General features: G+C 35.2%; 1 protein-coding gene across 1 annotated transcript in view; it reads left to right on the top strand.

The window, feature by feature from the left end:
• The window catches only part of Raver2 (ribonucleoprotein, PTB binding 2), a 104403-nt gene that overhangs the window by 63550 nt on the left and 16456 nt on the right, over window positions 1–24397 (top strand). The window contains exons 6-11 of the mRNA XM_046450841.2: window positions 12441–12526; window positions 14245–14349; window positions 14508–14619; window positions 16604–16860; window positions 19732–19843; window positions 21530–21666. Coding sequence (XP_046306797.1) covers window positions 12441–12526; window positions 14245–14349; window positions 14508–14619; window positions 16604–16860; window positions 19732–19843; window positions 21530–21666 — 809 coding nt within the window. The remainder of the gene's footprint in view (window positions 1–12440; window positions 12527–14244; window positions 14350–14507; window positions 14620–16603; window positions 16861–19731; window positions 19844–21529; window positions 21667–24397) is intronic.

Here is a 24397-nt window from a genome sequence, read left to right on the forward strand (position 1 = left end):
TTTGGTAATATCACCATTTTGATGATGTTAGTTCTGCCTATCCATGAACAGGGTGTATTTTTCCATCTTCTAAGATCTTCTTCTATTTCTCTCTTTAGGGTTCTGTAGTTTTCATTGTATAAATCTTTCACCTCTTTTGTTAGGTTGATTCCCAAGTATTTTATTTTTTTTTGAGGATATTGTGAATGGGGTGTTTTTCCTCATTTCCGTTTCAGAAGTTTTGTCTCTGATAAACAGAAATGCCTTTGATTTATGCGTGTTAATTTTATATCCTGCCACTTTGCTGAATTCATTTATTGGTTCTAGTAGTTTTTTTTTGTAGACCCTTTTGGGTCTTCTAGGTATAGAATCATGTCTCCTGCAAATAGTGATAATTTAAGTTCTTCTTTTCCTATTTTTATGCCTTTAATTTCTTTCATCTGTCTAATTGCTCTGGCCAGTGTTTCAAGAACTATATTGAATAGAAGTGGTGATAGAGGGCATCCCTGTCTTGTTCCAGATTTTAGAGGGAATGCCTTCAATTTTTCTCCATTCAGAATGATGCTAGTCTGAGGCTTAGCATAGATAGCTTTTACAATGTTGAGGTAAGTTTAATGAACACATTTTGGATCACACACTCTAATATCCTTCTTTGGAGGGGTTCTGGACAATATTTCCCAAGAATTCTGGTTGTAGCATAGTTTCACAAAAGGACAATGTCATAATATACAAGTAAGATAAAATACAAATATTGCCTTGTTTTACTAGTTACTAGAATATTTGTTTTTGGCTTTTACTTACTTTGGATTTAACTATCTTTTGTAAAGGCATTCTTTAATATATAAGTAAAAGATATGGAAGTTAGGGATTATTAACTGTGAAGTTGGTTTGCCCCGCTGCTATCTTGAGTTATCTCCACTATTGCCACCACCATCCTTAGTTGCAGTAGCATTTATTGTGGGACACCAGCTGGGATCTAGAAACCTAACACCAAGGTCAGGTACAGGTAATCTGATAATGGATGCCAACCAAGAATCGTATATCCAGCAAAATTAAGCTTCACACTTAATGACAAAATAAAAACCTTTCAGGATAAACAAAAATTAAAAGAATTTACAGTGAGAATGCCTGCACTACAGGGCATTCTCAGCAAAATATTCCAAGAGAAGGGAATGAAAAACAACAATAAAAATCAGCACAGGGAGGGACTATACTACAGGAAGGGCTAATCAAAGGAGAAACGAAGTCAAGTTAAAAACCAAAAATAAACCAAAATCACTGGGAATACAAGTCACATTTCATTAATAACTCTGAATGTGAATGGTCTAAACTCATCAATTAAAATACATAAATTGACAGATTAGATTAAAAAAAAAAAAAAGACCCAACAGTATGCTGCCTTCAAGAGACTTATATCTTACAGGAAAAGAGATCCAGAGACTGAAGGTGAAAGGGTGGGAAAAAACGTACCACTCACATGGACCCTGGACCATGTAACAAGCAGGGTCTTCCATCCTCATATCAGATAAAGTGGACTTCAAACAAAAGCTAGTGAAAAGGTATAAAGAAGGACATTTCATATTGCTTAAGGGATTCATACATCAACAAGATATAACAATCATAAATATCTATGCCTCAAACAATGGGGCAGCTATGTATATTAAAAAAAAAAATCTTCTCAACTACAAGAACCAAATAGACCACAACACAACAATCTGGATGACTTTAATACACCTCTCTCACCACTGAATAGGTCTTTTAAACAAAAACTAAACAAAGAAACTATAGAACTCAATAATACAATCAATGAGTTAAACTTAACAGACATATATAGAATTTTCCATGCATCGACAAACAAATACACTTTCTTCTCAGCAGCACATGGATCCTTCTCCAAAATGGACCATATGTTATGCCATAAAGCAAGTCTTAGCAAATACAAAAAAAAAAAAAACTAGAGATATTATCCTGCATTCTATCTGACCATATGGAATGAAATTAGAAATCAATGATAAAATAAAAAATAGAAGCTACTCCAGCACCTGGAAACTAAACTATACACTATTGAATGATGCATGGATAACAGAAGACATCAGCGAGGAGATAAAAAAAAATTCTTAGAGATAAATAAGAACTCTAATACCATTTATCAAAATCTATGGGACACTATGAAGGCAGTGCTAAGAAGAATGTTCATTGCATAGAGTTCATTCATTAAAAGAAGAAAAGGCCAACAAATAAACAACCTGACATTACATTTCAAAGCCCTAGAAAAAGAGGAACAAACAGACAACAAAAGTAGTAGAATACAGGAAATAATTAAAATCAGGGAAGAAATCAATGAAATTGAAACAAAAGAAACAATTTAAAAAATTGACAAAACAAAAAGCTGGTTCTTAGGAAAACTAAGTGAAATTGACAAACCCTTAGCCACCCTAATGAAAAGAAGAACTACATTAAAAAAGAGAGAAAATTCAAATTACTAAAATTTGTGATGAAAAAGGAAATATCATGACAGACACTATTGAAATACAGAAAATATTTAGAAACTATTTTGAAAAATTATACTCCAGTAAAATAGAAAACCTCAAAGACACCGACAAATTTCTAGAGGCATATGATCAACCCAAACTAAGTCAAGAGGACATACATAATCTAAACATCCATTTCAAACAAGGAAGATGCCATCAAAGCCTGCCAAACAAGAAAAGCCCAGGACCAGATGGATTCACAGCTGAATTCTACAAGACCTACAAAGAAGAATTAATACCAATACTCCTCAAATTACTCTATGAAACAGAAAAGGAGGGAACCCTTCCAAACACATTCTATAAAGCTAATATCATCCTGATACCAAAACCAAGCAGACACACATCAAGGAGAGAAAATTTTAGACCAATATCCCTGATGAACATTGATGCAAAAATTTTCAGTAAAATTCTGACAAATTTCATACAAAAACATATTTAAAAAATAGTGCGCCATGATCAAGTGGGGTTTATTCCAGGGATGTAAGTTTGGTTCAACATAAGGAAATCAATAAATATAATTCATCACATCAAAAGACTTAAAGATAAGAATCATATGAGTATATCAATTGATGCAGAGAAAGCACTTGATGAAATACAGCACTCTTTCAAAACACTTAACTAGGGATAGGGGAGCATACCTCAACATTGTAAAAGCTATCTATGCTAAACCCAAAGCTAACATCATTCCAAATAGAGAAAAATTGGAAACATTTCCTCTAAAAACTGTAACAAGACAGGGATGCACTCTTTCACCACTTCTATTCAATGTAGTCCTTGAAATTCTAGCCAGAGTAATGAGACAGACAAAAGAAATTAAAGTGATATGAATAGGAAAAGAAGAACTCAAACTATCATTATTTGTTGATGACATGATTCTATATTTAGAGGATCCAAATAACTCCACCAGAAAACTTCTAGAATCAATAAATGAATTCAGCAAAGTAGCAGGATATAAAATCAATACCCATAAATCAAATGCATTGCTATACATCAGTGATGAATCCTTTGAAAGAGAAATTAGGAAAACTACCCCATTCATAATAACCATGAAAAAAAAATTCTTGGGAATCAACTTAACAAAGGAGATGAAAGACTTCTACAATGAAAACTATATAACACTAAAGAAAGAAATTGAAGAAGACCTTAGGAGATGAAAAGATCTCCCATGCTCTTTGATAGGCAAAATTAATGTTGTCAAAATGGCCATATTACCTAAAACACTATACAGATTCAATGTGATTCCAATTAAAATCCCAATGTCATTCCTTATAGAAATAGAAAAAGCAATCATGAAATTCGTTTGGAAAAATAAGAGACCCAGAATAGCCAAAGCAATCCTTAGCAACAAGAGTGAAACAGGAGGCATCACAATACCAGAACTTAAAACTATACTACAAAGCTATAGCAACAAAACCAGCATGGTATTGGCACCAAAATAGACATGTAAACCAATGGTACATAATGGAAGACACAGAGATAAATCCACATAATTACAGTTATCTCATACTAGACAAAGGAGCCAAAAACATACATTGGAGACAAGATAGCCTCTTCAACAAATGGTGCTAGGAGAACTGGAAATCCATATGCAGCTGCCGCATCCGGCTAATGGAGCCGAGTCTGGCGAGGGACTGCGGGGTTAAAAAATACACAGGACACCAAGGTTCTTCATCCAGGAGGGAGCATGTGCGTGCTTTATTGCCAAATTTGTTCCCCTTATATATCTTTGTAACAGCTGCGGGAAATCACTCAAAAGTGAGGAGGGAAGAGTAATAACTGCGTCCTTGGGTTACCCTATCAGGAGGCTCAAACAGGTCAAGATGTTCCCTAGAGACACATATGCTCGAGGCAGATAAACGGGAAACCGCAAGCCCGCGTCTCGGCCTTGTGAGCTGGCCACATTGACATGCAGAACAAAGAACTGGGGGTTGAGTCCCCAGGGGCCAGGGCGGGCCTGCTACCAGCATGCAGCAAAATGAAACTAAACCCCTATCTCTCACAAAACTCAACTCAAAGTGGATCAGTGACCTAGGAATTAGATCAGAGATCCTGCACCTAATAGAGGAAAAAGAAAAAGTAGGCCCAAATCTTCATCACGTTGGACTAGGCCCTGATTTCCTTAACAAGACTCCAAAAGCACAAGAAATAAAATCAAGAATTAATAAATGGGATGGATTCAAACTAAAAATCATCTTCTCAGCAAAAGAAACAATCAATGAGGTGAAGAGAGAGCCTACATTTTAGGAGCAAATTTTTTTGCCACACACACATCAAATAGAGCACTAATCTCCAGGATATATAAAGAACTCAAAAAACTTAACATAAAAAAAAAGAACAACCCAATCAATAAATGGGCTAAATAACTGAACAGTCACTTCTCAAAAGAAGATATATAACAAATCAACAAATATATGAAAAAAATGTTCACCATCTCTAGTCATTAGAAAAATGCAAATTAAAACTTCTCTAAGATTTCATCTCATGCCAGTCAGAATGGCAGTTATCAAGAAAACAGACAACAATAGCATGTTGGCGAGGATGTGGGGGAAAAGGCACACTCATTCATTTCTGGTGGGACTGCAAATTGGTGTAACCAATATTGTAGCATTTGCAGGTAAATGGATGGAGTTGGAGAATATCATGCTAAGCGAAGTAAGCCAACCCCCCAAATCCAGAGGCCAAATGTTCTCTCTGATAAGTGGATGCTGATCCATAATGGGAGGAAAAACAGAGGAACTTTGATTGGGCAAAGGGGATGGAGGGCGTATGGGGCAGGAAAGATGGTAGGATCTAGGTACATTTATGACTGCACATATGTGTACAACCATAGAAATGTAAAGTTGTGCTGCAATTGTGTAAAAGAATCAGAATGCATTCTGCCATCATATATACCTAATTAAAATAAATAAATTAAAAATTTTTAAGAAAGATAAAAGTATAAATAAAAAAGATAAAAACTTCTGCCCTGGCAAGGTACTTGCATGAGGATCAAAAATGGGCGATTTTGAGCTAAGCCAGAGCTTTTGGGCTGTGGACTGTGAGGTGGGGGGATCCTGGTGCTGATGCGTTTTTGCAGGCTAGCTCTAAGCTCTGGAGCTTTGGAGGCTGTGCATTTTGAGGAAGGAGCAATGTTAGTGTATCCCTGGATGTCCCTGTGGGTGGGTGGAGGCTATGGAACTGCAAAATTCTGTGCTAGGGTTGTAGGCGGGAGTTCCTTATGATCCACTGCCCACAATCTGGTGCCCCCAGACTTGGCTTCTGAGCTAAATCACGTGCAACTGTTCACTGCCCTTTCTTACTCCCCCAGACTCTTTGCAAGTTTCCTGAACTGCTCATTTTAGAGGGAAAGCACCTTCCACTGTCCTCTATGTCACAGTCTGATTTCCCATTGTGAAGACTTCTCAGTGGGTGTATGTCACAGTCTCTCTCTCTCCCCCAGGCCAAACTGATTCACAGGTAGTGGCTCTCCGGGCCAGTAAGGTAAATTCGTTGTAGGGTACCAAAGATAGGAAAACTCAGGGACCTCTGATCCCCAGGGTAGTAAACTCAGACAATAAGACCCTTCACAAAGTGGCTCCATGTTGCAGCTCAGTGAGAATACGCTGGGAAGTGCAGAGAGCCTCTCCAGAGCCAGCTCTGTATGCACTTCCCAGATCCCTTATCTGTTCAGACCCCATGTTTGCAAATTGCCAAATGCTGTTCCAGTGGAGCTCTCTGGGACTCTCCCTCTTGCACCTCTACCCCTACCAAGGGCTGCCGTGCGATTGTTGCTGGGGCACTCTGTTTCTCCCACTATTCCATTCCTCAGAGTCTCTGGGTTTCCTCCAGGTCCCTTTATCTACACTGCTGAATTCCAGTGCTTGTTCATGGCTGCTCACTTCAACAAGCAACTATGCTCCTGTTGGTTTGGTTCTATCTTGTGGACAAGCAGGGAAGTACCGGTGCCTCGAATCCACCATCTTGAATTTCTCTTCTTTCTCTGTGTGTCTCTGTCTCTTGGTCTTTGTGCTTCTGCCTTATGTGTATTAGTTCATTATAAAGGATGCTAGAAGGACACAGTTGAAGAGACACATAGGGTGATGTATGGGGGAAGGGACATGGACTGTGTGTTCATTTACTCAGGAACTCTCTGAACGCTTTACTTTGGGGTTTTTCATTTCATAAGCATGATTGAAACATGGACAACTGTGCAGAAATATGATTGGACAAAAAGCTTAGGATCTTAACCCTAAAAGACTGAGTGGGGAAACCAGGCCTCTCCAGGTTCTTCTTTTCTTTTCTATGCACCATTCTTTCCTCTCATATGTGGGGAAGGATCACCCTGAAGTGGGGGGTCTTAGGTCTTATGGTCTACTATCATACAGGGTAGGTCAGAAAATTTCCCATAGCCAGCTCCAAGATAGAAAGGTAGGAGAAGGTTAGAGTTTCTGTGAGTGGCCTTGGAGGGAGATACGAGCCAGGAACTGCAGGTGACAAGCAAAAAGTATACATGATAATATCACATCTGGGTTTTCTGGTTGTCCTAAAATATGCTGTATACAAACACAAATATCTCCTGTAGGTTGGTATTTTGTTCCTGTTTTCAGTATTTTATTGATGCAGTTCAAGGTCTTACTAATGTTTAAGGAAATACAGTATACCACACTTTTGGGTCTGGCAGAAAGCATTACCCACACCTTTGGACTTTGGGCCTCTTTAATAATTTCTTCCCAGTATCATTTCCTTTTAATATCTTTTTTTAAAAAAAAAATTTTTTATGAGGTCCTATAGTTTGAACCCAGTGCCTCATGCATGCTAGGTGAGCGCTCTACTTCTGAGCCACATACAACCTCAGCTCCCCAGTATTATTTTTGTCTCTTTATCTAAGGCTAAATATTCTCTATTCTGTTTTTCTACCTGAATCGACATATTACTATACAGGAGCATGCTTCTTATATTGCGTGCTTTCTCAATTTTAAGTAAAATGTTCAATATTACCATGGTGAAGAAATTATGTCACCAAAACTGGCTTTTTCTTTGTGTGGGTTGGCAAAGGAAGAGGATTACATCCCTGCCTCACTTAAGCATGCACAAAGCTGGAGAATGTCCAGAACATTTCTGTTTCTTTCTTTCTTTTTATTTTTTTTTTTTGGTAGATGTGCTGGAGACTGAACTTTGAACTCAGAGCCTTCTGCATGCCAAGCATGCGCTCTACTGGTAGCAGGAATTACACTCTCAGTCCAAGGAGGTTTTTCAATATTGAGGAAAAGCTAAATATCTCATTAATCAATAAATTCCATTTGTGTATCCTTTACTATATCTTAACTAGATCCCTACTCTATCAGAACTTGTCTGAGCAAACTGGAATAAAGAATTGTAATTCTTTCTACCTTTGTGCCACTTCTTTCTCAGTGTTTTATTTCTGTCACTATAGTTTTGTATCTTTTTTTTTTTCAGATAGTGGATAGGTACTATGCATTTACTTACTTATTGTCTGTTTCTTTTGCTACCATGGAAGGTAGGGATCTCTGTCTTGTCCATCACAAGCACCTGGAGCTGTAATGTCATTTGCAGTTAAAGGTACTCAGGGATTTGTTTAGGAACTCTTTCTCCTCCTTTACACTCTTCCCTTGAATTTACACACACCTTTGCTAGTTCCATGTAGTTTGTAGACATTCCTACTTTTCTAGTCTCCCTTCCTTTCAGTCTAATTTGTTCTGCACATTTCTATCAGGCTGATTTCTGCGCCCCCCCCAGATCCAACTTGACTGTGTTACTCTGACCAAACTAATCTTCTCTTCAATACAGATCCTTCAGCTACCTTCAAGAATACAACACAAAGTGAATATTCTAGATTTCTTTCTTTGTGTGTGTTACAAATTTAACCATTAGGTAATCATTTATCATCTAAACTGTATGTTTAAAACAGCTTACCATCGATCGAGTTATAATTGATGCATATTAAAGTACACATATTTGAAGTGTGTTAATTGATATGTGTGGATATATGTATATACCCATGGAATCATCACCACAATTAAATAGTGAATATTCACTTTACCTCTGAAAGTTCCCTTTTGCTCCTTGGTAAGCCACCCTCCACCTACTCCCCAAGAATGGCTGATTTGCTTTCTGTCACCATAGTTTGTATTTTCAAGAAGTTTGTATAAATGGAATCATATAGTATATATTATTTGTATATAGTATATATTATTATACTATATAATCATATAGTATATCTCTCAAACTTGCTATTTTGAGATTCTGTACTGCATGTATTAATAATAATTAATTCCCTTTATCATTCAACAGTATTCCATTTCATAATTTGCTGATTAATTGACTTGAACATTTAGATCATTTCTAGTTTGGGTTCATTTTCAATAGAATTGCTGAAGATATCTGTGTACTAGATTTTTTTGTAGACTTATGTTTTTATTTCTCTTGAATAACTGTTATTTCTCTTGGATCTGAGTCATATGACACATGTATGTTTAAGTTTTAAAAAACTGGGGCTGGCATTGTGGCTCAGTGGTAGAGCACTCACCTAGCATGGGCGGGACCCAGATTCCATCCTCAGCACCACATAAAAATAAAGGCATTGTGTTGTGTCCATCTACACCTAAAAAATAAAAAACTACTCAACTGGGGCTGGGGTTGTGGCTCAGTGGTAGAGTGCTTGCATAGCACATGAGAGGCTCTGGGTTTAATCCTCAGCACCACATAAAAATAAGTAAATAAAATAAATGTATTGTGTCCAACCACAACTAAAAAATAAATTAAAAAAAAATTGTCCAACCATTTTCCAAAGTGGTTGAGCTATTTTGCATTTTTACCATCAGTGTCTAGGATTCCTGTTTGCTCAGTCGGTGTCTATACTAACATGCAGTACATTAGACTTTTTAATTTTTGCCTGCCTGCCTGCCTGCCTTCCTTCCTTCCTTCCTTCCCAGTATTGAGGACAGAATTCAGGGTGCTCTATCACTGTGCTACATCCCCAGCCCTTTATATATTTTGAGACAGGGCCTTGCCAACTTGTTGAGGCTGGCTTGAATTTGCAATCCTTCTGCCTCAGCCTCTAGAGTTCCTGGGATTACAGATGTGCACCACTATGCCCAGCTTCTATTGGGTGTATAAATGCTATCTTATTATAGTTTTTACTTGAATACCTATTTGACTCTTTTGAGCATCATTTATGGTGCTAATTTGCCATCTATATCTTCTTTGGTGACATTCTTTTAAGTGCTTTGCATATTTTAAAATTGAGTTGTTGTCTTATTTAATTGTAAGTTTTCCTTTTTTATTTTAAATACAAGTATTCTGTTGGAAATGTGGTTTGCAATTACTTTCTCCCACTCTGTGCTATCTTTTTATTAACAATGCCTTTTGAAGAACAAAATTTTTTATTATGATAAGGTCCAACTTATTTTTCCCTTTTTTAAATTTTTAATTTGTTTTAATTAATATACATGACAGTAGAATGCATTTATGTACTTTGATATATCATTCATAGATAAGATATAGTTTCTCATTTTTCTGTGTACATGTTGCAGAATCATATTGGTCATATAGTCACATATATACATAAAGTAATAATGTCTGTTTCATTTTACTATCTTTCCTATGCCCACATCCCCTCCCCTTCCTTCCCATCACTTCACTACCTAATCTAAGGTAACGTTATTCTTCTCTTGTGAATTAGCATCTGCACATTAGAGAAAACATTCGGCCTTTGGTTTTGTGGGATTGGCTTATTCACTTAGCATGATGTTCTCCAACTCCAACCATTTACTGGCAAATGCCATAATTGAACTCTTCTTTAAAGCTGAGTAATATTCCATTGAGTATGTATACCACATTTTCTTTATCCATTCATCTATTGAGGGACACCTAAGTTGGCTCCATAGTCTAGCTATTGTGAATTGAGCTGCTATAAATGTTGACATGGCAGCATTACTGAAGTGTGCTGATTTTAAGTCCTTTGGATATAAATCAAGGAGTGAGATAGCTGAGTCAAATGGTGGTTCCATTCCTAGTTGTCTGAGGAATCTCCATACTGCCTTCCATAGTGGTTGCACCAATTTACAATTCTACCAGCAATGTGTGAATGTATCTTTTTCTCCCACATCCTCGCCAACATTTATTGTTGCCTGTATTCTTGATGATTGCCATTCTGACTGACTTGAGATGCAATCTTAGAATGGTTTCAATTTGCATTTCTGTAATTACTAGAGATGTTGAACACTCTTTCATATATTTGTTGATCAATTGTATTTCTTCTTCTTAGCCCATTTACTGATTGGGTTATGTTTTGTGTTAAGTTTTTTGAGTTCTTCTTTATATATCCTAGAGATTAATGCTTTATTAATGAATGTAGTTAAGATTTTCTCCCAATCTCTCTCCTCACATTATTAATTGTTTCTTTTGCTGAGAAGAAGCTTTTTAATTTGAATCCATCCCATTTGTTGATTCTTGATTTTGCTTCTTGTGCTTTAGCAGTCTTGTTAAGGAAGTTAGATCCTACGCTGATGTGGTGAAGATTTGGGCCTATTTTTTCTTATGTTAGGTGCAAGGTCTCTGTTCTAGTGCCTAAGTCTTTGATCCACTTTGAGTTGATTTTTGTGCAGGGTGAGAGAGAGAGGTTTAATTTCATTTTGCTACATATGGATTTCCAGTTTTGCCAGCACAATTTGTTAAATAGGCTATCTTTTCTCCGGTGAATGTTTTTGACACCCTTTTCTAGAATTATATAACCGTATTTATGTGGGTTTGTCTCTGTCCTCTATCCAGTATCATTGGTCTACAAGTCTATTTTGGTGCCAATACCATGCCATTTTTGTTACTATAGCTCTGTAGTATTGTTTAAGATCTGGTATAGTAATGCCTCCTGCTTCACTTTTCTTGCTAAGGATTGCTTTAGCTATTCTGGGTCTCTTATTTTTCCGAATAAATTTCACAACTGCTTTTTCTATTTCTATGAAAAATGTCATTGGGATTTTAACAGGAATTGCATTAAATCTGTATAATGCTACATGTGTTTTCAGGTTGTTTTTATTTTGGTTTTTGCTTTTATTATGAACAGGGAGCTACCGTGTTTAGTAAAATGAACTACAAGAAGTAAAATACATTAAAATATATTTTAATGTAAATACATTAATGAAATGTAAATACATTTCATTTACAACAAAATATAGTGACTATGAAAAAGACAGGAGGAAGTGTTGAAATCTCTAACTATAGCTCTAGAGTACTAAAGAGCACCCTGGCATGTGGGCTCTTAGACTTGATAAAGACTATGGTTACTCTTTATTCCTTTTATCTCTTATATAGTTTTGATGTGTCTTTTGTTTTTATAGTATAAAAGTTTTGTGTACTTATGTTATTTCTCAATAGCATTTTACATAAGATTTTTAAAAACAAAATTGCAGCCAGGCATGGTGATGCACACCTGTAATCCTAGCAGCTCGGGAGATTGAGCCAGGAGTATCACAAGTTCAAAGCCAGCCGCAGTAACTTAGTGAGGCCCCAAGCAACTCAGTGAGACCCTGTCTCTTAAAAAAAAAAAAAAAGTTGTATCTTGCCTCTCCTCCCACCCTCTGACAAAATTTTCCAAACACCTAATAAACACTGAGCAAATAATGTGGGTTCATTTAGTACTATACTTATTAAAAGATGGAATTAGTTTTTTTGCACCAAGTGCTAGAGAAGTGTAAGCCCAGGTTTGGTGTTTTATAATCCAGATAGAAGCTGTAGGGATTTTAAAGCAAGTTCAAAGTTTGAATCACAGAAATGGACCTGTCACTTTTGACCAATGATAAAGTCAGTATATCCTTAAGCTGTCAATGAATTTGTTAAAACTTTAAAGAAATATTCATTTACCCCTTCTGGAGCTTGTCTTATATTTAATTTTGTATATTATACAGTTAAATTTTTATTTTTATTTTCTTAAAGCAGTGCTTGGAACCCCTCACAGCTTGCCTCATCTGATGAACTCACCCATCTCCCCTGCATTTCTACACTTGAATAAAGCACACCAGGTACATAAATAGCATGGAGTATCAGAAGATCAAATGGAGTGAATATATTTCATTGGTTGTTAATATTTCAATACTCAAGAAGTTGAGTATTTTGTTTTAGAAGAAAATCCTTAATAATTATAGTTACTTACAATCATAACTTAATAATCCTACCAGATCCAATTAACCTAATTAATGCAGCTCCAATTAACCTAATTAATGAACATATTCCTATTTGCAAGGCATGAAGAAGAGATATATTTGTGACATATTTTTGCTAGATAATAGATCTGTAAACAAAACAAGACTTTTTATGTGCCCCTTACTCAAAAAAAAAATCTATAGAGAAAAACAAGTAGACAATAACTCTTAATTCTTAAAACCTAATGTCATAAAAATAGTTCATTATGTATATGAGAGTAAAGAATATTTTTCTTTTTACAGGTAAGTATTTTAACTTGTAGATATAGATATGTATGTGTATCTATCTATCTATCCACAATATTGGACATAAACATTACTCAGTTTCAGGTGGTATTTAAAGATACAGAACCTCAGTTACAAATCAAAGCTAATATATAATAGAGGATTGACATAAGGCAAATGAATGAATGTGTGGTCCTAAACACAGCTTTTTAAAGGAAAGGCCCATTTAAAATTTTTGGTCCTCAGAGTCTAACATAGTACCTTGTAGGGTCTTCATTCATTCATTCACTTGGCCTGTATTATTGAGAATCTAACACGTGTGTCCTAGACACTGTTCATCATTGCAGCTATAGCGTCACACAAATCATCAGTAGTCTCTGTGGCTACAGAATTTCAGACAGTAGTGGCTGGGGATGGAGCTCAGTGGCAGAGCGCTTGCCCGTCATGCGCAGAACCTTGGGTTCATCCTCAGTAACACAAAAGAACAAACTGTGGGGAAACAAATGTTGAACAGTGGATTTCAATAAAGTGTAAAGAGTGATATGAGAGGGGGAGTTCAGAGTATTGATAATATTCTCTTCACTTTTGGAGAAAGGCCCAAAATGCTTGATCTTGCCTTTAAGGCCTGTACAAGCCAGCCCCCTTGTCTCACGCTCCATGTATTTGCTATCCTCAAGGACCTTATTTCTCCCACTGAGGTCTTTACTCCCACTGTGCCTGGAGTGCTCCCCTCCTAACCACCTGCGACTTCACCCAGTCATTGATGCACCTTCAGATTACAACACAAGAGGTGGTTCCTCAAGAAAACCTTCCTTGGATTGTCCCGTCTAAATCAAATTCTTCCACTGTTGGTTCACCAATTTTTTTTTTCCTCATATACTTACTATTTGTAATTCTATGTGTTTTTATAAAGTCTCCCTTCCTCAGGGGACTATATGATCCATGAACGTAGATGATACTGTATTTCTCACCGTGTAGTGCAGTACTTGACACATAGCTGTTCGATGAATATTTGTTGAGTAAATGATTAAATAAATAAACAAATATAATATCACTGTCATTAAATTCAGAAAGAGTGGAGAAGAGGAGGATGAAGAGGGAAAGGATATGGAATTTGTCTCATAACCACATGGTCACCTCTTCTGTACCATTAAAAGAATTACTGTTGCCTGAAGTTGTGAAGTAGAATATTATTTTAAGAAGGAGTTGCTTTTACTCTGATGAGCTCAAGAACTGAACTTGAAGATGAACTGAGTTCTACAACAAATTGCTTTTCAAGAGTAAACTAACCGAGTGTTTTTATCATTCCACAGAGCTCAGTTATGGGTAATACTTCTAACTTATTCCTTCAGAATCTTTCTCATGTACCCCTGACACAGCAACAGTTAATGAAGTCTGAGACTATCCATACTAATAATGTAAGTCTGGCATTTTTTTTCTTCTAAAATAGGTTCATTCCTTTTGTAGAACCGGCCTGTTGAGCAGATTGCTTGTGAAATTTCATGTGTGTATTTTTTTTTATTAAGTTATATCTTTCTGCCATGAGCAAAATCTTATTTCTCTCCTTCTTTTGTAGAAACCTGGCTTACTTGGAGAACCCCCAGCTATGGTACTTCAAACTGCACTTGGAATAGGAGCAGCGCTTCCCTTGAAAACGGAGTTGGGACATCATGGAGAAGCCCATAAAAGTAAATGGCGTGTACTTATGGAGAAGTCAGTAAACAGTCAGACTTGAGATTGAAATGTAGTTTACCTGTATTCTACTTTTATTTACAGGAAGGTCAAATTTGAGTTTTATTCAGTCATTTGAAATTTTAAGAACCTTCTTGACTTTTTTATTTTAATATTAATGAGTTATTGATGGGCTTGCTTCCATGCCAAGATAAGACGATCCTTGTTGGATTTGCTTTAATATTTCATGCAGGTTCACAGCAGTATGAGGGGAAGACATAGATCTATTTGAGATTGACATGCTGCCCACTGAGCAGACAGCACATTACACATGTATCCATTTAATTTTTGCCTGGATAAGAAGCCCTTAGTTTTTTACAAAAGGAATATCTAGTACTTAGAATGTAAAGTTTATTTGTTTTACTTTTAAAAAGTATCTTCAAATTAGTACTTACAGAAAAGTATGATATGTGTTCTGTGTACTTCTGAACACATGAATATATAGATAAATATTTAGAAAAGCAATAGCCTGGTGTTATACCCGATTTTTTAAAAATGTGATTTGGAAAGGTGCTTTCAGTTTGAAGCTTAATTGAAAATTTAGTTATGCATAAATATGCTGACTAAAAACAAAGGACTGCTAATAATTTAAAAGTTAATTAAGTATAGAGAGCACACTTAGCCTTTTGAACATAAAATCAACTAGTCATAGGACCAAATTACTAAGTCAGTTCTGCCTATTGAAAATGACCAGACAAAAATTAAGTTAGAAATAAAATTTTTTTTTGTATGACAGTGTCTGTCCTTCTAAAAAATTAAATTTTCTTTGACTAAAAGCTTATGCAAATGTTTACTGCTTGTATTAAGTTAAATAATAAGCCATTTGCTATAGCATGTACTGCTCTAAGAACATGGAAAATTCAGTATCCAAATAAATATATTGTTAAAAGTTAGAAGAACCAATGTACTGACCAAAACAAACAAACATAGAAAACCCAAAGTATCCATCTCTAAACGTTTAGTAAAATAAACCAACCAATTAGTGGTATGATGGTGTTTAACAAACTCTCTAAGTTTAAAAAAGAAGTCTTGGTTGGAGTCATTTGTAGATTTCTGTTTGTGAGCCCTCCAGCCATGGCTGATTTCAGATTACAGATGTGAAGACAATGAATTCAGTTGCAAAGAGAGATGCACAATTGGTTCTCATTAGCTGTTGCAAGCCAGCTGACCAGACTTATGGGGTTCACTCTAAAAGTGTCCAAGAGCTTTTTGACTCAAGACTTTTGTTCTCTTCAAACATGAAAGCAGATAAATTGCAGTGACTGATATTTTTTTTAAAGTACTGATAAGCTGGGCATAGTGGCACACACATCCTGCAACTTGGAAGGTTGAGGCAAGAGGATCACAAGTTTGAGGCCAGCCTCAGCAACTAAGCGAGGCCCTAAGCAACTTAGGGAGACCCTGTCTCAAAAATAAAAAGGGCTGGGGGTATGGCTCAGAGGTGAAGTGCCCCTGGGTTAAATGCCCAATACAAAAAATAATAATACTGATATAACTTACATGCCAAAAAGAATATGAACTTCTAAAATACAATTAAAATGTTATTGATATTATCTTAGAAGTTGTTGAAAATAAGAAAAGCATTATTACTTTTTTTTTTTTTCTTTTTTGAGGTGGGATAGGATCTTGCTATGTCACTCAGGCTGGTCTTGAACTTCTGTACTCAAGTGATTCTCTAACCTCAGCCTCCCAAATAGCTGGGACTATTGGCATGCACCACTCTACCCAGCTCACATTAACTTCTCTTCTAGGTTTGTGTTTTTTTCATAAAGGAATCTAGCAATTTATAACTTCCAACCTCACCTTTTGAATTTAACAGTTCTTTGATAGGCATGAAATAGGATTCTCCATTTTTTGCCCCCCAAAAGTGATAAAATCCAAAGGACAGTTGGGAATAAATCTTGTCTAACTACAGCTTTTTTGCATTTGTGTCCACTGCAGCATCTAATCTGATGCCAACTCAAACAACCATCACAGCTGGAATGGGCATGTTGCCTTTCTTCCCAAATCAGCACACTGTTGGACAAGCTGGGTCAGGGTTGGGGAATACTCAGGAGAAACAGACCGCTTCCGTGGGAATAGCAGAAGGAAATTTCTCAGGGTCACAGCCTTACCTTCAGAGCTTTCCAAATCTTGCTGTTGGAGGCTTGTTGACGGGACACCATAAGCAGCAACAGAGTCAGCCAAAAGGCCCGGAGGTGAGCTCGGGGCCAGGACACAGGCGTGTTTGTGCGTGTGTTCCCCTCATATTGTATCTGCAATGAAATGTTTCTAATACTAGAGTGTTCTAAGTTATGGTTATTTTATAGGTGATAAATTTATGAACTTGGATAAACCAGTCATTTTCAAACTTGAAAGGAGGTTAATAATATGCCTAAAGTATTTACATAGGGATGACAAACTAGATAATTGCCTTGTCAGTGAAATGATTTTCAGTAGCTTGCATTTATGCCTCAAAATTGAAGAAAGCATTGCACTCTTTTGAAACTACCATTTTATTGTAAAGAAACAAACAAAAATCCCTCTTTTTAATAAATTATGCCGGCTGACATTTGGTACTATGCTTAATTATTTGCCAGTTTGCCTATAAGTAAAATAATTTTGATTTTTGTAAAATGAATTTTTAATGCTGTTATTGTAAAATATTGTCAATATGAATTTTTTTTATTTTATGACTATTTGCTGTTTTGAAAAGTATGTGCTAAAGAATGGCTTTAAAAATACTTGTTATCTTAAAAATTAAATATGAGCTAATAAAAGCTCAAAATTTTACAGTTCGGAAGAGCTTAGGAGAATCATTAATACCCATCCAGTTAAATAGTGATATTATTTATAAGGATATCTTTCTGTTTATTTATATCTTCTTTAATTTCAACAGTGTATTGTAGGTTTAATACAAGACTTTTCCTTCGTAGTTAATTCCTAAGTATTTTATTATTTTTGATGCTTTTATAAGGGAATTACTTTCTTAATGTTCTTTTCAGTTTGTTCAATGTTTGTGTATACACACAATTGGTTTCATGTGTTGATTTTTTTTATCCTGCAATTTTGCTAGATTATTTTATTCTAACAGTTTAGAACTATGGGGGGTAAGGTTTTCTATTTATAACATCATGCTTTCTTTTTATTCTGTGATTTGAATGCTTCTTATTTACTTTTCCTGCTCAACTGATCTAGCTAGAACTTGCAATACTGTGTACTTGAAAGAGGCAAGCATTGGCATGACTTGCTCCTGATCTCAGAGGAAAGGTTCTGGTCTTTAGTCATTGAACATGATGTTAGCTCTTGGCTTTTCATATATAACTTTATTATGTTAAGACAGTTTCCTTCTATTCTTGTTTTGTTGAGTCTTTGTATCATGAACAGGTGTTTAATTCTGCACAGTGCTTTTTCTGCATTGAGATGATCATGGTTTTCCTTGCCTTTTTCTGTTATTGTGGTATATTACACAGATGAACCTACGCATGTTGAACTATTCTTGCATTTTAGGAACAAATCTCAGTTGGTCATGGGGTATAATGCTTTTAATGTGCTGCTGAATTCAGTTTGCTAGAAATGTGTTGAGGATTTTTGCTTTAATATACATAAGAGATATTGGTCTATAGTTTTCTGGTATTGTCTTTGTCTGGTTTTGATACTAGGACAAATCCTGGTCTTATGGAATGATTTAGGATGTGTTCCTTCTTCATTTTTGTATAAGAATTTTAGAAGGACTGATGTTAAATTTCTTTTAAAATGTCTAATACACTTAACCAGTAAAGACACATGATTCTAGGCCTTTATTTGTAGGAATATTTTGTGTTTTGTAAAACTTTATAACTTATTCTCATTTAGAGCCAGTTGAGAACCTCTGGTGTGTATATAACCCCACAAATCTGAACATTTCAGAAATAAAATGTGTGAGCTCTTTGCTGGATTCCTTTTCCCTATAAATTTAACCTCTTGGAGGTTATATTTCCTTTATTCTGTTTAGGAAACAAAATTAAAGCCAATTAAACATGAAAATCAAGCTACTAGGTTTAATTATATAATTCTGAACATTGTCTTATTTTAAAATCTTTATGATCAGAGAGTTAAAAAGTAAAACATTCTGTCAGAGTATATGAAATACACTGAAGAATTAGAGCATGATTTCATCTTTTTCTTCTGGTAAAGAAATGCTAGAATCCTCTTACTTAAGTAGTCATATCAAAATACAGTGACATGCATTTTCAGGAAATGTGAATTTCTAGCCTCATCATCTAAATGTAGAGTTTGGTTTTATTAAACTCCCTTATTTAGCTTGCTATTATTTTTAGTACCAGAGGTAAATCAGTTTTGCTATTTGGTTTGTGGTCACATGATATAAAATAAGAATCATAATAATAAATATTGATATCTGTATTTCTAGAGATGTGATATAGAAATTTTTTTCCATGATGAAGATGAATTATTTCAGATTCAAGTGAGAAGTTGGATAGGATATCTTAAGTTCTATTTTAAAAAAAACAAAAACATTTTGTTTTACTTATAGTTGGACACAATACCTTTATTTTATTTTTATGTGGTGCTGAGGATTGAACCCAGCACATGCACTACACACACACACACACACACACACACACACACATGTGCTACGCAAGCACTCTACCGCTGAGCCATAACCCAGCCTTCTTTAGTTCTATTTTAATTCTAAAGTAGTGTGTATCTAGGGGCTGGGATTGTGGCTCAGCAGTAGAGCACTTGTCTAAGTGTGAGTGATGCCCTGGGTTCGATCCTCAGCACCACATAAAAATAAATAAATAAAACAAAGGTATTGTGTCCAACTACAACTAAAAAATAAATATTAGAAAAAAATAAAATAGTGTGGTTCTAGAAGGTTTTTAAAATAATTTTAAAATAATAGCAGATAAAATATAATTTTAATCAAAATTTGTATATATTTTGTAAGTTTATATCATCAAAGTTTAGGTTCCACAAATTTGAATCACAGTAGACTAGATGTATTGAAAAATAAGTATTTATCTATTTTGCATCTTTATTTTCCTATACTCTTATTAAATGCTCCATCTTTTGTTTTTGATGAATAGGCTGCCTCTAAGAATCAGACTTCACTCTTGGGAGAACCACCAAAAGAAATCAGACTCAGTAAAAATCCGTATTTGAATCTGGCAAGTGTGTTGCCCAGTATGTGCTTATCATGTAAGTGGGGGCCACTATCAGTGTTTTGCAGTTTTACTGGACAAGTTCTATGATGGGTTTTACTTTAATTTTGATCAATGGAAAGCAAATAATTTCTGTTAACAAAATTAAGCCATAAATCATAACTTCACTCTTTAAATTGAAAAAACAAATTAAAATTAAGACACTTAAATTGAATACTACTTCATTTAAGAAAAATATTTAAATAGTATTTTATTAAGAATATAATCGTTCTATTGGATTGTTGAATTATGATTGAAATTAATGGGGGCAAAGAATTATTTGGCAGTACTATAATTATTTATAAACCAGAAATGTAAACCTCTAAGTAATATACAGAGTATTTGGATATCCCCCAAATTCATGACTACTAATCAGTAGAAATGAAATTCTCATTTACTTTTTTTAGTTCTAGTTTTTGATATTTAATTGAGTGGTGACCTCTAATAAAATATATTTCTTTTTATGCTTCAAAAATTCTAAGTAGTTATAAGATTGGGCTGATTATATAGAATATTGCTAGAAAATAATTTGTGACTTTATACAATTTTTTTAACTGTACAGATGAATGGGATTTACTGTAATATTTTCATGTATTATATATTGTGAATTGATTGTGTCCATCCACTCTTCTGTTACCCCATTTATTTTCTTGAGGACCTTCTCAGTCCTCCAATTAATATGAATCAAATATTTATATTTTTGTTCAAATATTTTTTAAAAAATATTTTGTTTTAGTTGTAGTTGGACACAATACCTTTATTTAATTTTTAGGTGATGCTGAGGATGGAACCCAGTGCCCCGCACGTGCTAGGCAAGCGTTCTACCACTGAGCCACAACCCCATCCCCTTCCCACCCCATCCCCACTCAAATATTTTTAAGGTCACAAATGTGTGCTCTAGAAACAATGATAGTCACTGCAATGTTGATTGTCCATAGTGAAAATTTGGAACATATTGTTTATCAGTAAGGGAATGGGTAAATAAATAGCTTATCATAAACCAGAACCCTGCAACTTCTTAATCATTCATATGAAATAATCACTGAAGCATATTTTAAGTGGAGAAAGCAAATATATCCATAAAATGATTCAATTTATGTTTATTTAAAGCTATATATTTTCCTATACATATATTTGTATAAATACATGAAGTAAATCTGGGGAAATAAATTCTTACCTGTTACCTCCAGAAAGAATAGGATTGAATGAAAAGAAATTAAAGATTAATTTCATTTTTAATATACCTCTTCTGTAGTTTACAAAGTGTCCTCTTGAACTTAAATATTAATTTTTTATCTTTTAAAAAATCAGAAAAAAATTAAATATGATTCAAATATGCTGACTCTGCTTTGATCTGGCTTAAAAATTGATGATGACAACCATTGCTTGAATAAGAATGTTTAATTTACATTTTGTATACTTTGTTGTAGAGATTACATATGTATGTTTAAATGTTTCCATCATAGTTATTTTATCCATGGAGCAAACTTTCATTTTTAGTTTTTCCAAATGAATGAAACAATATCATATACTATATATACTTTGCCCTGGGGAAAACAAACATAAATATATATTCACAAACTAAAAGTTGTGTTGTGTAGAGTTGTTGTGTTAGTTAATGAGTTTTGCACTCTGTTTATAATTTGCGATAGAACAATCTAAATTGTATTTATTTTGCCTTTAGCTGCTGCAAGTAAAACCACTCTACATAAGACTGGAATTTCAAGCAACATTCTGGATGCAATCTCTCAGGGAAATGAATCGCAGCATATGTTGGAGAAGTGCATTGCTTATTCTCCGCCCTTTGGTGATTATGCACAGGTAAATGATTCTCAGGTTCAGATGATATATAGAAAAACTGGTTCAATCACTTATTGAGTTCACTGAAAATGAAATAGCAATGTGTTTAATGTTATTAAAGACCCATGAAATTGCAACCATCTATATGTATTTCTTGTTCACCATTTGAAATTTAGGAATGTGTTTCAGAGATTGTTTAGAATAGTTTGTCCTAGATATTTACCTTTTGTTCTTTATACCAGTGGTTTTCAAACAGCCTTCTCACTACATCCAGTCTACTACCTGCTTTTGTAAATAGAATTATATCGGAACATAGCCACATCCATTCATTTACATGTTTTCTGAGGTGCTGTCATGCTACAATGAGAGAGAAGTAGTTACAACTGACACACACATAGTCTACAAGAATAAATATTTACTATCTGACTGCAGAAAAACTCTGCTGTCCACCATCTTACTCAAGTATAGATCCAAGAAATCCAAGAAAATGCCTCTGTTCTTCATCACTGTTTACAGATGTAAAAAGATGATCATTTTTACAGATTCTGCTAAACTAACTTTTAATTTTAAGCCAGATACAATCATCCCTCAGTATCTGTAGGGAATTTGTTCCCAGAACCTCCTGTGAATATGGAAATTCATAGATGCTCAACTCCCTTATGTAAAACAGTGTATTATGTGCATACATTCTATGCACAGCCTCCTGCATACCTTTAACCATCTCTAGATTACTTACAATACCTATTATTCTGTAAACACTGTGTGAATAGTTTTTATACTGTGCTGTTTACGGGATAATGACAACAAAGTCTGTACATGTTTAGTAGTGATGCAATGTTTTGTTTTGTTTTTAATAATTTCAATCTGCAGTTGATTGAATCCATGGACACAGAACCTGTGGGTAGGGAGTATCATGCTACATTAGATTGAAGAGGTATATTGTGTCATGACCTAGATGTCTATTTGACATGGCCTCTTTCATCTTCATCCTATTCTAAGTAACTTAAACTGAGCATGTACATCATCATGTCAGCACTATATGATTATGTAGTCATCGGAGCTGTATAATTAGCAGTTTTGATTCTTTCTTATTTCTGAGAGCAGACAGCTTCTCAGCCCTATTCTGTCTATCGGAGCAGCAACTCCACTTAGATTTCCCTGCAGCAATTTTACTTTTGCCTTCTCTGTCTCTAATGGACTTAGAAGAGAATACTACTTTAATTCGCTTAGGACAATTAATGGCTGACTATGCTTTTATAAAAGAGTACTAGAAACACAGTTCTATTTCCATTTTTAAAATGGCATACCTGGATATTTGTAAGATATGTGGCAAAGTCTCTCACATATCTGGATGAGATGGAGGACCAGGGGTAGGAAAGTGCCGCAGGTGGGTAGCAGCGTATTTCAGTTTGAAGTACAGCAGTCAGGCCCTGCTGCCCCAGAAGCACTCACTCTCTTGTTTCGCTGAGATCCTATCTTGGTTATGAACATTTTAAATAATTACTTAGATAAAGACTGTGTGTGCATCTATACTCTTTACTCTTGTAAACAGGAGCAGCACAATGCATTTTTTTAAAATTTAGTTCAATGTGTGTTTAAGCTTCAAAAACTATTTTTGTACTGACCTTTGCATTTCTTTTATTTCACTTTTGAAATCAGTCTCACTTATCTCAGCAGTTTTGTTTTGTGGGTCAGTGTGGTTTGTTATACATGTCACATCTGTGGAAAGACTCTCCTTTACATGAGGGAAGTTGTGATAAACGTGCCTTTCGCGTCCCCGGCCTCACAGTTGTCTATCCGGAGATGCTGTGGAGGAGTGGGTTTTCTGTCCCTTTGGACACTCCCTGCTTCCTCCTGGTGCTTGTCCATAGAGTGAGATGTCTCTCTCTCTCTCTCTCTCTCTTATCCTCATAAAATAAACTTAATTAAATATTACTAATGGAATAAAGTAACTAGAAAAAGGTGGTCATGTGTTAGGAATTCCTTGTACCGTTGCCACAGCTGGAATGGAGGAAGAGATTTAAGAAAAAGGAACTAACAATTTTTGTTTTATTACTAACACTCGGCATAAGCATTGCAAAGTAAGCATTTTTGTTTTATTTTTTGCCGTCTTGGGGTTCAAACCCAGAGCCTTACACATGCTAGGTGGTGTACGCATTTAAACTTTCCTACAAGCCTATGAGCTTTAAATTACTCCCTGCATAATACAAGTGAAAAAGCATAAAGGAGTAAATAGTCTTTCCAAATTCATGCACTTAGTAAATGGTTCCTCTGAACCCAGAGTCTACATTATCTTCATCATACAGAGAAATTTCTTCAGGCGTGGAAGTAGTATCTCATAGAAACTATATGTATAGGTTTCTTTCTTTTAAAAAAATGTTTAGTTGTAGATGGGCACAATACCTTTATTTTATTTATTTATTTGTGTGTGGTACTGTGGATTGAACCCAGTACCTCATGAATGCTAGGCAAGTGCTCAACCACTGAGCCACAACTCCAGCCCTGTGTGTAGGTTTGAATGCATAAGGATTAAGAGAGATTGGATATGTTAAAGCATGGATGAATATAATAATTTCTGTTTCAAATAAAACTCTCACATTTTAAAATGCAATAGTTGGCATTTCCAGTATTAGTGAAGTTGCTTATAACACCATCCCTCCTACAGATAACTTTTATAAAAACTGAACTAAATATGAAGAGAAAACTGTTATTTGAAGACATTGGAGAATGACCCAAATCAGGCAGAAACTGA

This window comes from Marmota monax, unplaced genomic scaffold, assembly GCF_021218885.2.
Source record: "Marmota monax isolate L192 unplaced genomic scaffold, Marmota_monax_Labrador192_F-V1.1 WCK01_AAM20220418_F8-fsc00023, whole genome shotgun sequence".
Classification (NCBI taxonomy): Eukaryota; Metazoa; Chordata; class Mammalia; order Rodentia; family Sciuridae; genus Marmota; species Marmota monax.